The sequence below is a fragment of the Triturus cristatus genome, chromosome 9 (assembly GCF_964204655.1).
Source record: "Triturus cristatus chromosome 9, aTriCri1.1, whole genome shotgun sequence".
NCBI classification, from domain to species: Eukaryota; Metazoa; Chordata; class Amphibia; order Caudata; family Salamandridae; genus Triturus; species Triturus cristatus.
Window position 1 is genome coordinate 34258932 of NC_140592.1, and position 15387 is coordinate 34274318.

The 15387-nt window shown below is 49.5% G+C and overlaps 1 protein-coding gene across 2 annotated transcripts in view; it reads left to right on the forward strand.

The window, feature by feature from the left end:
* LOC146797319 (laminin subunit beta-1-like) overlaps positions 1 to 15387 on the forward strand; it is a 398209-nt gene that overhangs the window by 61729 nt on the left and 321093 nt on the right. For both annotated transcript variants that reach the window (XM_085624319.1, XM_085624320.1), the window contains exon 2: positions 570 to 635. In XM_085624319.1, the coding sequence (XP_085480445.1) occupies positions 605 to 635 (31 nt within the window). In that variant the 5' untranslated portion in view covers positions 570 to 604. The remainder of the gene's footprint in view (positions 1 to 569; positions 636 to 15387) is intronic.

The window sequence follows — 15387 nt, forward strand, 5'->3', positions numbered from 1 at the left end:
CTGCAGCTTCTGGGCTCCCCGCTGCCCCTCAGAGCTAGAGCTGCCCTGACTGACAGGTAGTAACACGCCCCCAGCCGGGTGTCCTGCTTGTGTTGGTGAGACATCTGGCTGCAGGGGATGGGTGATGTGTCCCTAGAGAGAAAGGACCCTTCGGACCCACTTGGGAAATGTCTCTCTTGTTCGTGAAGTGCAAAGTTTGAAGGGTTCTCTCTCGACTACATAGGCGTGGCGTTTCACTGCCCCCACATCCCCCAGTGCAGAATGGAAGAGAACTGTAGATGGGGGAGACCTTGGAAAGCTGCTGCAGAGTCCTCAATTGGCGCGACCGTAAATCGATAGCTCATAGCAGCGCGAGGCCAGGCCTCTTGGCGCCTTCCTGTATCTCCTGGTCTCCATACTGGAGTTCTGGCTGCGCCGGGTGTTCTGTGCCTCAGTATCTCTCTGCGCCGGGAGTGCTTGGAGCGGCGGAACGCCAGCGCTAAGCGCTTTGTCAATAACTGTGCATGCACGTGACGGGGTGTGTCTGTCGTGTGCCCTGTGCTCACCAGCTCTCCCCTTGCTGTTTCCAGGTGTGACCAGACGCGGCTGGACCCAGAGACCGAAGATGAAGCTGTTTCTGTGCCTTCTGCTCTCTGGTGAGTTGAAACCCGGCTTCTCTGACTGCTGATGCGGCTGCAGGGCTGATGCGGCGGGGCATCTTTCCGAGGTCTCGCTTCTGAGGGTTCATGTGAGCAGTTTGGGTCCATCAGCCTTTCCTGGGGGGCAATCTGCTCGTTTAGGAAGACGAAAAGCTGGTTTACCTATGAGAGTGGTTTGTTACCTCCGCCTTACCATATGTGTGTCTGCATCTATCCTGCCTGCGGCCTTCGCTCTAAAGCGCTCCACAGTGCTCACATCTGAGCGCTATAAAAGCTGTAAAGAAATAAGTAGAGGTGGGCACATCTGACGTAAATCTCTCTAGCGTAATTACTTGTAATTACAGCAAAATTAATCAGAATTATTCCCAATTACGCGAGAAGCGTAATCCACCATTAAGCGTTATTTTCATAGTGCAAAATGCACCCTGTGTCCAAAATTGTCCGAAGGATGCACTTTGTGCGAATAAAAATACACTAAATGCTGCAGGACGCCATCAGTAGTCGCCTGCAGCTGCTGCAGGACGCCATCAGTAGTCGCTGCAGCCGCTGCGGACGCCATCAGTAGTCGCCTGCAGCCGCTGCGGACGCCATCAGTAGTCGCCTGCAGCCGCTGCGGACGCCATCAGTAGTCGCCTGCAGCCGCTGCAGGACGCCATCAGTAGTCGCTGCAGCCGCTGCGGACGCCATCAGTAGTCGCCTGCAGCCGCTGCGGACGCCATCAGTAGTCGCCTGCAGCCGCTGCGGACGCCATCAGTAGTCGCCTGCAGCCGCTGCAGGACGCCATCAGTAGTCGCCTGCAGCCGCTGCGGACGCCATCAGTAGTCGCCTGCAGCCGCTGCGGACGCCATCAGTAGTCGCCTGCAGCCGCTGCGGACGCCATCAGTAGTCGCCTGCAGCCGCTGCTCTCTCTTAGTTCGTTGTTCCTGCACTCCTGCAGGAGGATTTTTGCCCCAAATTACTCCAGTTGGTGTAAATTGTGTAATTTCAGTAATTTTACATCACAAGAGTAATGCGTAATTGCTGAAATTACTCTTGCATATTTAACATTTCCCTCAGGCCTATAAATATGATGTTTTTCTACGCTGGAGGTAACCTCACAGGGTTTAGCGGTGTCACGCGTGACATGGGTCTCACCCCCACCCTAAGGTGGGGGTGAGGAGACTGGCCGGGTTTGACAGTCCCCTCCTGCAGTGTTGGAACGTAAGTGGGTCTGCCTTGATCCCACTTCCAGCAGCTATTCCTGGGCTGGATGTGGGATCTGGCCAACCCAGAGAAAGATGCGGAATTTGTCATGGTGTCATTTTACGACACCGAGACATAATTCAATATGATCTGCATTCATTTGAAGCAGCAACCTGCAGGTGGGAAGGGTCTTTCTTATTTTAACATCCAGCCAGGAACAAACAAGGGCCTGATTTAAAGGGCCATCAGCCCCAGTAGCGGCCCATTGAGGGAGTTCCAGGGCGGGGGAGGGGCAGGGTAGGGGGTAGTAAACACCGGAATATGGATAAAAGGAGGTAAGTAAACAATAAAATAAATAAAACGAATTTTGTTGCGCGCGCTGCATCGCATTTGGTCTCATTGTAATTGCAGGGTCGAGACCGCCGACCGGAGGTTGGTCAGTCCCAAAACCGCAATCGACATCGGAATCATGCCTTATATGTTAAGAGTGAATGTTTGGAAGAAACACAAAGTGAGGACATAAAACGTAATACAGTGATTGTGTTTGTCTGTACCAACAATACTTTATTACTACCCAAAGGAACCCAAGGAACCTTTCTTTGTAATCTTAGAATAACAACAGATGGAGAAAAAAAGCAATACGGATCTAAACCCATGACTTACCGTTTGCAAACAGCTCCTTGATGCTGGCAAATAGATCGCTGCGCTATCTTAGAAGGATTACAGTTTATGAACTGAAAGTAACAAAATGATCTCAGTTTCAAAAGCAGTACCCCGCTTACCTCTATAAATAAAAACAAATGTTTGGTCTACATATTACATGATGTGCTTTACAGCGGGCACATTAGCCCTCTATGTAAGTTTATGAGTTAAAATTGTGACACAGAACTCTCCCAGAGCTGTGTTAACCACTAGAGTTGTTTTACCCTATTATAATCCCCTCAAAATTGCTGGTCACACAAAGATCTCTGCAGCAGGTGCCTTAGCCCTGTAAGATATTTTAAAATATATCCTTTTTGTGACAAATTAAGTGATCAAGAACAAATCTACAGTCTCATCTGTCCTTGTTGCTAATTTCTTTTCAATAGATTTAAAAATATATATATATATATTATATATATATATATATATATATGTATTTATATGTATAAGTTGACTACCAGACTCTGCTTTTCAAGCTCCGCCCTCGTGGCTCCACCCCCTTTGCTCTGGGCCACTTCATGGATTCCCAGAGTACATTTCTTCCACACAGAGCGCGCCCTGGTGCAAGCTCGCTCGCAGCATCACTTCTCCCTCCGTGCATGGTTTGCAGCAACCATCAGGTGAACACGGAACACCCTTTTCCAGTTGGCACACAGAGCAAAAGGACAAACACGATACAATAACCCAACAATTAGCACTAAACACTATTTACGCTTCAGCATGAGGAAGTGCCTGCTTTCGAATAACAAACAGTACAGTAAGAGCTGGGCAAACAGGGATTATGTCTTTATTATAACTAGTACAATACTTTGTGGCCAGAAGAAAGCAGTGGGGTGCCTTAGAGAAAACAGCCAGAGGCCGGGAGAACCAGCAACAAGCAAGCAGAAACCACAGGGCCGGACTGGCCATAGTGGCCACCAGGTGTTTTCTCGGTGGTCCGGAAGGGTGGGGGCCGGTTTTGGAGCACTGGGGGGTGTTTTTTTTGTTACTGGGGCCTGGTTTTGCTGCAGCTGCAATATCGCCCCCCTGTAGCAAGAGCAGCAGCGGTGTTACCCACCAGCACCCCCTTCGGGCCGGTCCGACTTAATTGCCAGGGCAGGTTTGCGCTCTCAGTCCGGCCGTGAGAAACCGCATGCACCAGGCAGGACTGGAGCCCTCCGCAGTCACTGCGCTATCAATGTTTTCAATCCTGGACACTCATTTATTAAATCTGTGTATCCTTCAAGCTGCAGCTCTCTTGTGCTTTATTTGAACCAATTGGCCTCATATAGCTCACGATAGTGAATCCTAACAAGAAAGCCACGACTGGGAACCGGTGCTCAGTGCACATGGTGCACTCACACAAGCCTTTATGCAGGGCCACTGGAATTATGCGGCAGACGAGGGCCACATTATGCTGCAGGGTTGGCGAAATTATACAGCTATAAAAGGTACATTGTGCCTCCATTTTGTGATAGTATTATTACTTCATTATTTTTGACATTTTTACACCTGGTAACAGTGTCTGACGATAGAGTTCACCTTAGTACCAGTCTAGCACCCAAACACAGCAATAAGCAAATGAAAGATGACCAGTCAGCCGTTGTGAAAAGCCTTCTGGTGCGCAGGAACACAAGTTGCCATATGTTTTGTAACTTTTGATCCGTTTGAGCTGTAAACAAACGTTTTTTGTGTGAAAATAAGCAGATTATGCAGGTGTTGATGGATTATGTGGCAAACGCAGCAAATCCATAACTATGCGAAAAATCGACACGACCGCAGAATCGCAAACTTCCAGTGGCCCTGCCTATATGTTTTCACTTGAGAAATGCAGACATTGAACTGTTACGGCTTTGCTTTGTACTCAGGATTATACCACACAGGCGAAGGGAGGAGTGTGATGTATTGTGACCTGTAGGTGATCCTTCCAGTGGGGTCAGAAGTATTCCATCACCTTCGCAAGAGGCCTTGAATCCATTGGAAGTGGACCCTCCACAGGGTTCTCTACCTCAACTGTGATTTACTCAACAGAGTGTGTTTGCATTAGGTGCACATGTACTTGCATCACCACTGCACCGACTATGCACTAATGATGCACCCATGCTTTTATGTCCCATCCATTTGCCCATCATGTCTAGCCATGTCCATTCATCTGTGCCACTAGGTGTGTGCCTGCATGTTTGTTGTCTTTGAATGATGTGTGTGCATATCTATATGGGCTCGATACAGTTTTGGTTATGTGTGCATGGGTTATTGTATGTGTTCTTCTATGCGCACATGTCTTATTGTCTGCTGATATGTGTTCAATGATGCCTTTGTGTCTGATGGCCTCTCTGCATAGGTATCCATATATCTCTTGGAATGTGTGCATGACCACCTCTGCATCTGTTGGTCTCTGTGCATAGGTGCCCGCAGACTTGCTGGTCTATGTGTGGGTATTTGGGAACTATGCATGAATGTGTGTATGAATGTTGAGTGCCAAAGTGGACATTCCCTCTACAAAGGCGAAACCTATTGGCTTTGCCAATGCTTGGTTCAATCTTTTGAGTCTGATGGGTGGTCTGATAACAATGTCTTACTCTCTAAACTATGAGGCTCATTCACTCATTATTGGCAAAACTATTCCCAGGTCTTTTGGGTACCTACTCTGTTGATAGCCCATAGCGATGTCAATAACAATGCAAGTCAATAAGAATTAAAGACAATACAGAAAAAGTATCCTAGACCATCTCAGTTACTATCCGAGACCACCCCAGTTACTATCCGAGACCGACCACCTCACTTACTATCCGAGATCACCCCAGTTACTATCCGGGACCACCCCAGTTACTGTCCGAGACCACCCCAGTTACTATCCAACACCACCCCAGTTACTATCCGACACCACCCCAGTTACTGTCCGAGACCACCCCAGTTACTATCCAACACCACCCCAGTTACTATCCGGGACCACTGCAGTTACTATTCGGGACCACCCCAGTTATTATCCGAGACCACTCCAGTTACTCTCTGAGACCACCCAGTTACTATCCGAGACCACCCCTGTTACTATCTGAGAGCACCTCAGTTACTAACCAAGACCACCCCAGTTACTATCCGAGACCACCCCAATTACTATCCGGGACCACCTCTGCTACTATTCGAGACCACCCTAGTTACTATCCGACACCACCCCAGTCACTATGCGAGACCACCTCACTTACTATCCAAGACCACCTCTGTTACTATCCGAGACCACTTCCGTTACTATCTGAGACCACCCCAATTACTATCCGAGACCACCTCAGTTACTATCCTAGACCACCCAGTTACTATCCGAGACCTCCCCAGTTACTATCCAAGACTGACCACCTCAGTTACTATCCGAGAAAATCCCAGTTACTATTCGGTACCACCCCAGTTACTGTCTGAGACCACCCTAGTTACTATCCAACACCACCCCAGTTACTATCCGACACCACCCCAGTTACTGTCCGAGACCACAGCAGTTACTATCCAACACCACCCCAGTTACTATCCGGGACCAACCCAGTTGTTATCCGAGACCACTCCAGTTACTATCTGAGACCACCCAGTTACTATATGAGACCACCCCAGTTACTATCTGAGAGCACCTCAGTTACTAACCAAGACCACCCCAGTTACTATCCAAGACCACCCCAATTACTATCCGGGACCACCTCTGTTACTATCCAAGACCCCCTCTGCTACTATTCGAGACCACCTTAGTTAATATCCAACACCACCCCAGTCACTATGCGAGACCACCTCACTTACTATCCGAGACCACTTCCGTTACTATCTGAGACCACCCCAATTACTATCGGAGACCACCTCAGTTACTATCCTAGACCACCCAGTTACTATCCGAGACCTCCCCAGTTACTATCCAAGACCGACCACCTCAGTTACTATCCGAGAAAATCCCAGTTACTATTCGGTACCACCCCAGTTACTGTCTGAGACCACCCTAGTTACTATCCAACACCACCCCAGTTACTATCCGACACCACCCCAGTTACTGTCCGAGACCACAGCAGTTACTATCCAACACCACCCCAGTTACTATCCGGGACCAACCCAGTTACTATCCGGGACCACCCCAGTTGTTATCCGAGACCACTCCAGTTACTATCTGAGACCACCCAGTTACTATATGAGACCACCCCAGTTACTATCTGAGAGCACCTCAGTTACTAACCAAGACCACCCCAGTTACTATCCAAGACCACCCCAATTACTATCCGGGACCACCTCTGTTACTATCCAAGACCCCCTCTGCTACTATTCGAGACCACCTTAGTTAATATCCAACACCACCCCAGTCACTATGCGAGACCACCTCACTTACTATCCGAGACCACTTCCGTTACTATCTGAGACCACCCCAATTACTATCCGAGACCACCTCAGTTACTATCCGAGACCACCCATTTACTATCCGAGACCACCCCAGTTACTATCCAAGACCGACCACCTCAGTTACTATCCGAGATCACCCCAGTTACTATCCGGTACCACCCCAGTTACTGTCTGAGACCACCCTAGTTACTATCCAACACCACCCCAGTTACTATCTGACACCACCTCAGTTACTGTCCGAGACCATCCCAGTTACTATCCAACACCACCCCAGTTACTATCCGGGACCAACCCAGTTACTATCCGGGACCACCCCAGTTATTATCCGAGACCACTCCAGTTACTTTCTGAGACCACCCAGTTACTATACGAGACCATCCCAGTTACTATCTGAGAGCACCTCGGTTACTAACCAAGACCACCCCAGTTACTATCCAAGACCACCCCAATTACTATGCGGGATCACCTCTGTTACTATCCGAGACCACCTCTGCTACTATTCGAGACCACCCTAGTTACTATCCGACACCACCCCAGTCACTATGCGAGACCACCTCACTTACTATCCGCGACCACCTCTGTTACTATCCAATACCACTTCCGTTACTATCTGAGACCACCCCAATTACTATCCGAGACCACCTCAGTTACTATCCGAGACAACCCAGTTACTAAACGAGACATCCCCAGTTACTATCCAAGACCGACCACCTCAGTTACTATCCGAGATCACCCCATTTACTATCCGAGACCACCCCAGTTACTATCCAAGACCGACCACCTCAGTTACTATCCAAGATCACCCCAGTTACTATCCAACACCACCCCAGTTACTGTCCGAGACCACTCCAGTTACTATCCAACACCACCCCAGTTACTATCCGGGACCAACCCAGTTACTATCCGGGACCACCCCAGTTATTATCCGAAACCACTCCAGTTACTATCTGAGACCACCCAGTTACTATACGAGACCACCCCAGTTACTATCTGAGAGCACCTCAGTTACTAACCAAGACCACCCCAGTTACTATCCAAGACCACCCCAATTACTATCCGGGACCACCTCTGTTACTATCTGAGACCCCCTCTGCTACTATTGGAGACCACCCTAGTTACTATCCGACACCACCCCAGTCACTATGCGAGACCACCTCACTTACTATCCGAGACCAACTCTGTTACTATCCGAGACCACTTCCGTTACTATCTGAGACCCCCCAATTACTTTCCGAGACCCCTTCAGTTACTATCCGAGACCACCCAGTTACTATCCGAGACCACCGCAGTTACTATCCAAGACCGACCACCTCAGTTACTATCCGAGATCACCCCAGTTACTATCCAGTACCACCCCAGTTACTGTCCGAGACCACCCCAATTACTATCCAACACCACCCCAATTACTATCCAACACCACCCCAGTTACTATCCAACACCACCCCAGTTACTGTCCGAGATCACCCCAGTTACTATCCGGGACCACCCCAGTTACTATCCGAGACCATTCCAGTTACTATCTGAGAGCACCTCAGTTACTAACCAAGACCACCCCAGTTACTATCCGAGACCACCCCAATTACTATCCGGGTCCACCTCTGTTACTATCTGAGACCCCCTCTGCTACTATTCGAGACCACACTAGTTACTATCCCACACCACCCCAGACCCTATGCGAGACCACCTCAGTTACTATCCGAGACCACCCAGTCACTATCTGAGACCAGCTCAGTTACTGTTGGAGGATTACTCAGCAAGGTGATTGGTTAACTTACCAGCAATCCAAAGACACCCGGCCCTGACAAGCTCGGAGGTGACTGCCCACCAACAATGACGAGGATTAGCCATCATCTGGTAATGAAGTATCTTAGTTTTCATGCAACTCCTAGACCATGTGGCCCTCAGACATTCAGCTAACTGCCTTATGGAACTGGGGGTGTCATTATCTTTATCCCCGGACTTGCCATTGGGACTACCAGGTAGTGTCTCACAGGTCCCTTTTGGTGGTTTCTTGTAGATTCTTTCTGCATCAAAGTCCTTTGGATCGCCCGGTCGCTCCACATGCAACTTTCAGAATAAGGACCACAAAGGGGTTCCAACAGCCACATACATTAACATTCCATTCTTTGTAGAACAGATTAGATAAGGGATAGCGGAAGGGTGTGGTTCTCAAAGTATGTGGCAAGAGAGGCAAGTGGGTCAGGGTTGAACTATTCCACCCTCCCGCCGTCCCATCCCGGAAGTGGTGTCGCTAGGGGTGTGGCCTCAGCGGTCCTTGTAACGCCCTGAATATCCCTGCCCAGGATGGGTGGGGAAGAATTTGTGGGGGCTTCCTTGGAGTTGTGACACCATGCCAAGGTGCTGTGTGGCAATTTGCTGCTCTGCATGCAATACAATCAGGAATATATTCATGACGGTGAGCAAATCTGATCCCAAACTATATTAAAACAAGCATTTACAAAGCCAACAGCCCTCAGCTTTGAAACCTATTGGCTTTGCCAAGGGTTTTTAGCTATGCTATACAGCATCCCTGATGCTACTCTGCATGGCTTTAAAAAAAGGCTCTATGATGCAGCAGTCGTGTCGTTTTGTCGGGGGGCCCATCATGCCTGCCTACAAAATGACACAAGCATTTTTTTTTAATGTAAAATATACCTGGGTCGGGGAAAGCAACACAGAGAGTGAGGGTGGGGGGAAGCAACTCAGGGGTGGAGAGCACAGGGAGACACAGAAGAAACACGGATGGTGGGGGTGAGAAGCATAAGCAATGGGTCAGCTACATAGAGGGTACCGGTTGGGGAAGAAATACAGAGAGAATGGATGGGGAGGAGAAGCAACAGGCAAGGAAAGAAGACGCGGGTGGGGAGAAGGAACACAGAGACGGGAGATGAGGAGGAAAAGCAACAGGTGAGAGAGCAATGTAGAGTGGGCAGGGGAGAAACACATGGGCAAAAAAACAAAGGGGAAAGATATAGGAGTGAACGCAACATGGAGAGGGCAGGGAGAAGCACACAAGTGACAGAGAGCAACATAGAGTGCAGGGGGAGAGAAGTACACGAGAGAGACAGCTGGAAAACACATGCACTCCTGTGGCCTGCTAAAACAAAAAGAAAACAGAAGTGCTTGAAAAGCAAGCAGTGGAAGCAGAGAAGCCAGCCAGTCATAAGAGAGAGTAAATATGCCATGCTCTATGGGTGGGACAAACGTAAGATTGACAAGTTGGGGCACGAATAATAAGCAGGCAAATAAGAGAGACAGGAAAGCCAACCGAAGATATGCAGCAGATGGGCTCCAAGACCTTGTATGTTCGTGGTGAGCCCAGAATATGTCTTGCAACGGGCAGTACATGCACTGTCTAGTGGACGAGACCTAAAAGGGCGCAAGGGTCGATATGTTTGTTGATGTTTAGTCCTTGTTCCTAAATATTCTCAAGAGTGATGCTTCAGCATGTCTTTGTGTCAATTGATGATAACATCAGCCTTCCCATTTCCAGTGGTGGTACTAGTGTCTCCATTCAGCTGTGCTGATGGGATATGTTGTGCTCGTGGCTGGTGGCATTCGGTGGGCTTCAAGGGTGTGCCACCATTGCATGGTGCATTCATTGACTGCTCATCTCCTTTAATGATGCAACTCAGCTTATGACGCAAACAGTGACGTCGGGATGCAGCGATCCCTAGTGGCTGATTGATAGTCTGAGTGCAGAACATCTCGTCACACGGTGTGTTGTGAAGTGGGCGTGGCAGGACACCAGGTATATTTTGGGTGGGAGTGGTAAGCAAGAAGTCAGGTATGCTTTTGGTGAGGAGAGGGTGACACTACCCAAGGCATTTTGTGGGTGGACGTGGGGGTCAAGATGTCAGGTATGTTTTGGGTGGGGATGAGAGTGGGAGGCAGGATGCCTTGTATGTTTAGGGTGGAGGGTGGGCATCGGAGTGCATGCAGGTATGTTTTATGTGTGGAGTGGCCGGCAGGGTGCAAGGTATGTTTTGTGTTTGAGTGGGGTCAAGGCACCAGGGATGTTCTGGGTTGGGTGTGGGGGGGCAGGATGGTTTTGGGTGGGGTCTGGGGACCAGGTATGTTCTGGGTGGAGTGTGGGGGTATGTTGTGGGAGGGGAGTGGTAGGCATCATTCTAGATATGTTTTGGGTGGGGACTGGGTGGCGTGCAGGACACCTTGATTCTAAACAATATTTTTGGCTGGGTGGCTAGGTAGGTTGTGACTTTGGCTGCCAACCCGTGCACACTACACAGCCTTTACATTTTACGAGGTTCCAAAGATTGCATATTTTTCCTGCTGTCTCCAGAGGGGGTAAGATGTCCTGAATAAAATATTTTTGCCACTGCATCGCACTGCATTTTATATGGGAATACTTTACTGCAAGAAACGTGTTTGCAGGGTCTTCTTCCACTAAAATTATGGTTCACTTGGTCTATCACCAAGAAAAATCAATTTTGGCAATTTTCTTCACTTGCTTTTCATCTTTTTAAACCTTCTAGAAGTACTTCACGGAGCTGCCAATGAAAGGTGCGAGTAACCACATGTTGGCTCTTCTCTCGTGGCCCTTGTCCTAAGGACGGAAACACCCCCACCTTCCCAAATATCCAGAAAGCCCACATCTTGTGTTGGAACCTCTCCATGACCACAGAACTCTTCGGGGTCAGTATCCTGTTTGTGCACAGTACTCTTGGTGATGCCTAACCTCTGTTGTCACTTCCGGGTGTGTCCGATCGTCTCCTGCGCGTTAATGAGCAGAAGTCGGGGAGCGCCTAGAAAGAACGGAGGCTGTCTTGGCTTCGAGGAGCGGAGAGGGAGAGGCCGGCGCCAGGCGCACCTGGAATGTGGAAGGCTGGCTCACCCTTCGTCTGGGCTGCAGGAACACACTCAAGGTTAATGATTCACAGAAACAAAGCAGGTACCTGGACACAGTCAACACAGGAATTAAAAACACAACACAGGGAGAGTGCTGGCTTGGCCCTGGTCCCGGATTCAGGCTGGATCTGCCCCACTCCAGAACGTATGTGAGGCAAAAAGGACCAAACCTTCTACAAGAAGGCGTGTGCAGGCGCGTGACGATGCTTATCAGCTTGAAAAAGAACTGAAATGGACGCACTTGAGTCTTAGCGTCTCAGGCGCCGGCTGTGCCCATCACTAGTGCCAATATAGGCAACTCACCCAACATGAAGACCACAGCATGCACAGCAATAAATAAACACACAAGACTTGTTTGTTGGAAAACATTTTGCTGCAGGTTTATTTCATACAAGAAATATATGCTAACGTGGTGGGTCAACTTTCGGGCGATCCATGGGCAGACAGCGGTGCCTATCCTAAAGCTTTTACTCATGTCTTTTTAGTGGCAGAGCGTGTCCAGGCAAGCCCCTGGTTGCTCAGGCTTACAACCTCCCGAAGGATTAGCGGGGCGCCGTCGTTTTCCGACAGGCTCCTGGGGTTGATTGGCATATGCACCCCTATTGTGCTCCTGAAGAGGGTACCTCTATGTACCATTCAGCCTCCGGATCACCCTGTAACTCCGCCTGCAACACAAATTAACAAGTTAACATATTCCTACCCTAGCTACGCACCCCAGCTGTCATGCCGGGTATGTAGTAGGGAGGGAGACAGCGTGACAAGAAGGCGCAAAATGAAAGCCAGATGGGCGGAGGCAGGTATAAGTACCTTGGCCCCACCCTCAAGTGCGCCAGAACTGATGTGTGGACCACGCTGGACTTTAGGGACTCCCGAATGGTCCCAACAATAGACCTGTTGGCATGCCTAATGTGGCACTAGGGTGGCTGCCCTCATAAGAGGGCACACTGTGTGTGCCGCGGGAAGCCTCATAGTGCCAATATTGGCAACTCACCCAACATGAAGACCATAGCATGCACATCAATAAATAAACACAGAAGACTTGTTTGTTTGAATACATTTTGCTACAGGTTTATTTCATACAAGAAATATGCCAACATGGTGGGGCAACTTACGGGCGATTCATGGGCAGGCAGCGGTGACTCACCTGATCTGCCCTGTCCACCTGATGAGCCAACTGCACCGTGGCCAACCCAATCGGTGCTACCATTTAGTGGGGAAATAACGTGGACCACCAGTCCATTCCTTTACTCATGCCGTTTTAGGGGCGAAGCGTGTATAGGCAAGCCCCCGGTTGCTCAGGCTTACGACTGCCTGAAGGACAAGCGGGGCACTGTTACTTTCCTCCTGGGTCCTGCCGTAAAGACTCCTGGGGTTGTTTGGCATATGCACCCTTATTGTGCCCCTGAAGAGGGTACCCCTATGTACCATTCAGCCTCTGGATCGTCCTGTAACTCTGTCACAGCTCTGGATGTGGCAGCCGTCAGATACAGGACCCCCAACCAAGGCAGGCAACTTTCTTACTTACAACCCACTGTCTCCAAGGTATCACCCAGCTGCAACAAGAACAGGTCCATGCCCACCTTTGACAGGTGAACACCATCATAATGGCCTAACGGCTAGGGCGATCGACCTTGAATCTGGGGAACTGGGTTCGAGTCTTGGCAATGACGCTGAACATCCTGTGATTCTGGGCAAATCACTTAATCTCCCCGTGCCTAACAAAAATGAATGTGTCCTCCCCGTAATGGAGAGCAACAGCGTTCTGCGGGTTCTGTGCCTGAGCTTCGAGGTGTCGATCAGTAATCCGTATGCGTAAGGAACGAGGGCTGAACACGGGCTGGTCTTTCTCACCCGGCAGAGCCGTGTGGTGCAGTGTGGAGCAGTGTGGTACCCCGGCGGCTCACTTCAGTGCAAAATTCGGGCGGCCCGGTCCACGGCAGCGGCGGCTATTATCCAAGGCTGCAGGGCATTTTGGAGGACTCTGTAGTAAGTGTGATATGCCGACAGAATATTGAGGGGAGGACAGATGGCGCTGCAGCTCAGAGGAAAGTAAGCTGTGGCGTATTTTTTCCTTTATTCTTCGACGCTGGGCATGTTAGATTACTGTTGGAAATCGATGGCTGTTGGTGCCCAGTAATAAGACATTTACGGGGCTTGAACTAGATTGGCCTGAGCTGGGAAACGATCCTGACACCGATCCTGACACCGAGCGTCAGCACAAACAGAAAGCCAAAGTGCGTGGCCAAGAGTATCTGTAAGTGAGACTGGCTTTGAGACTCTTCTGTTAACTGCTAGTCACTGGAGTTGCTGGAGTGCTAGAGGGGCGGCCTGGAGATACCAGGCTTTTGACAAAAGGGCTCCTGTGTTTTACCTTCGGGTCTGCGGCGGTGACTTTTCTTCCTTGGTTTGCTGTGATCTGGCCCTTGACCCGTCCTGTCTCCCGCCGCCGCATCAACATCCATAGCGGCCGCGGAGCGGAGACAGGACTACACCTCCCAGCGACCCCTGCGGCAGGAAGCCGCCGACGCCGTCTCCGCGTCAGGAGGCGCTTAAGAGATCGCCCCAACCCCCGCGTTGCGGGGCCGCGCGCGGGCAGCGCCGGGCTACCTCAGAGGCCAGAGGAGGCTGGGCTGGACCCGAGACTTTGCTGCTACTAAGTTGTTGGACTTAACGCTGCTTGCACAGTGAGACTTTTATATTATATTGCGTCGGACTGTCGTTTATTGTTTTGTATGTGAAATGTGCTACTGATGGTGTGTAAAATCTAGTATAATTCTGTAAGCTTTATTCGGGTATTATTGTATTTTAACTATCCTTGTAGTATGTCTAAGCAGAAGGCCCCTCCTGGACCACGTACCTTGGAAAATTATTTGGTGCAGGTGGTGAGCAAAATAAATAATGAAAGGCGGCAGTCACTAGGGATAAGTACATCTCCACCGCGGGCAACCCCTACCCAGTCTGTCAGCCCCTTCACTATTGGATAATAATAGTTGTATTCATACTAATAATAATTTGGATGGTTTAGCCGGGGTACTGACCGAGCATGAGCAGATTCTCCCCATTTCAGCGGATTTAGATGATTCTATTGATAACATAGTACAACACTCTCCAGACCCAGTAGTGCGGCAAGTTAGAGCATGTAGGAAAAACCTAAATAAAAGGGGGGGAACACGCACTGTAAGGAAACGGGCAGCCTCCCCATTAAAACATTTTGACACAGATGAGGCTGCCAAGTCTAATGATGTCAAATTAGACGCCGATTTAATGAAGAACCTAGCGGACACTATTGACCTAAAGATCAGAGGTATTATGCACCCACTTGTGTCAAAAATTGAACAACTAACAGTAGAAGTCGCTAGACTGGGCGGACTCCTTAAAAAGGCTATTGAAGAACCAGGAAGTGTAACTACCCCTATAATTAGTGGAAAATGCAACACCCAGGTTGTCCCCTCTATGAAGACTACAGGCAGTGGGGAGAATGTTACACATGACTCCACAGCCCCCCAAGCGTCAATTTGCAGTGACAGTCATACTGCCACTATTACCAAAAGTAGTGAGTGTTGGAAAGAAATAAGGAAAGGGCATGTTACTAACCTCCCGCCTGAAAGCGCACCATACGTGGTAGTACTCATGAATGTACCGCCATTAGAAAATG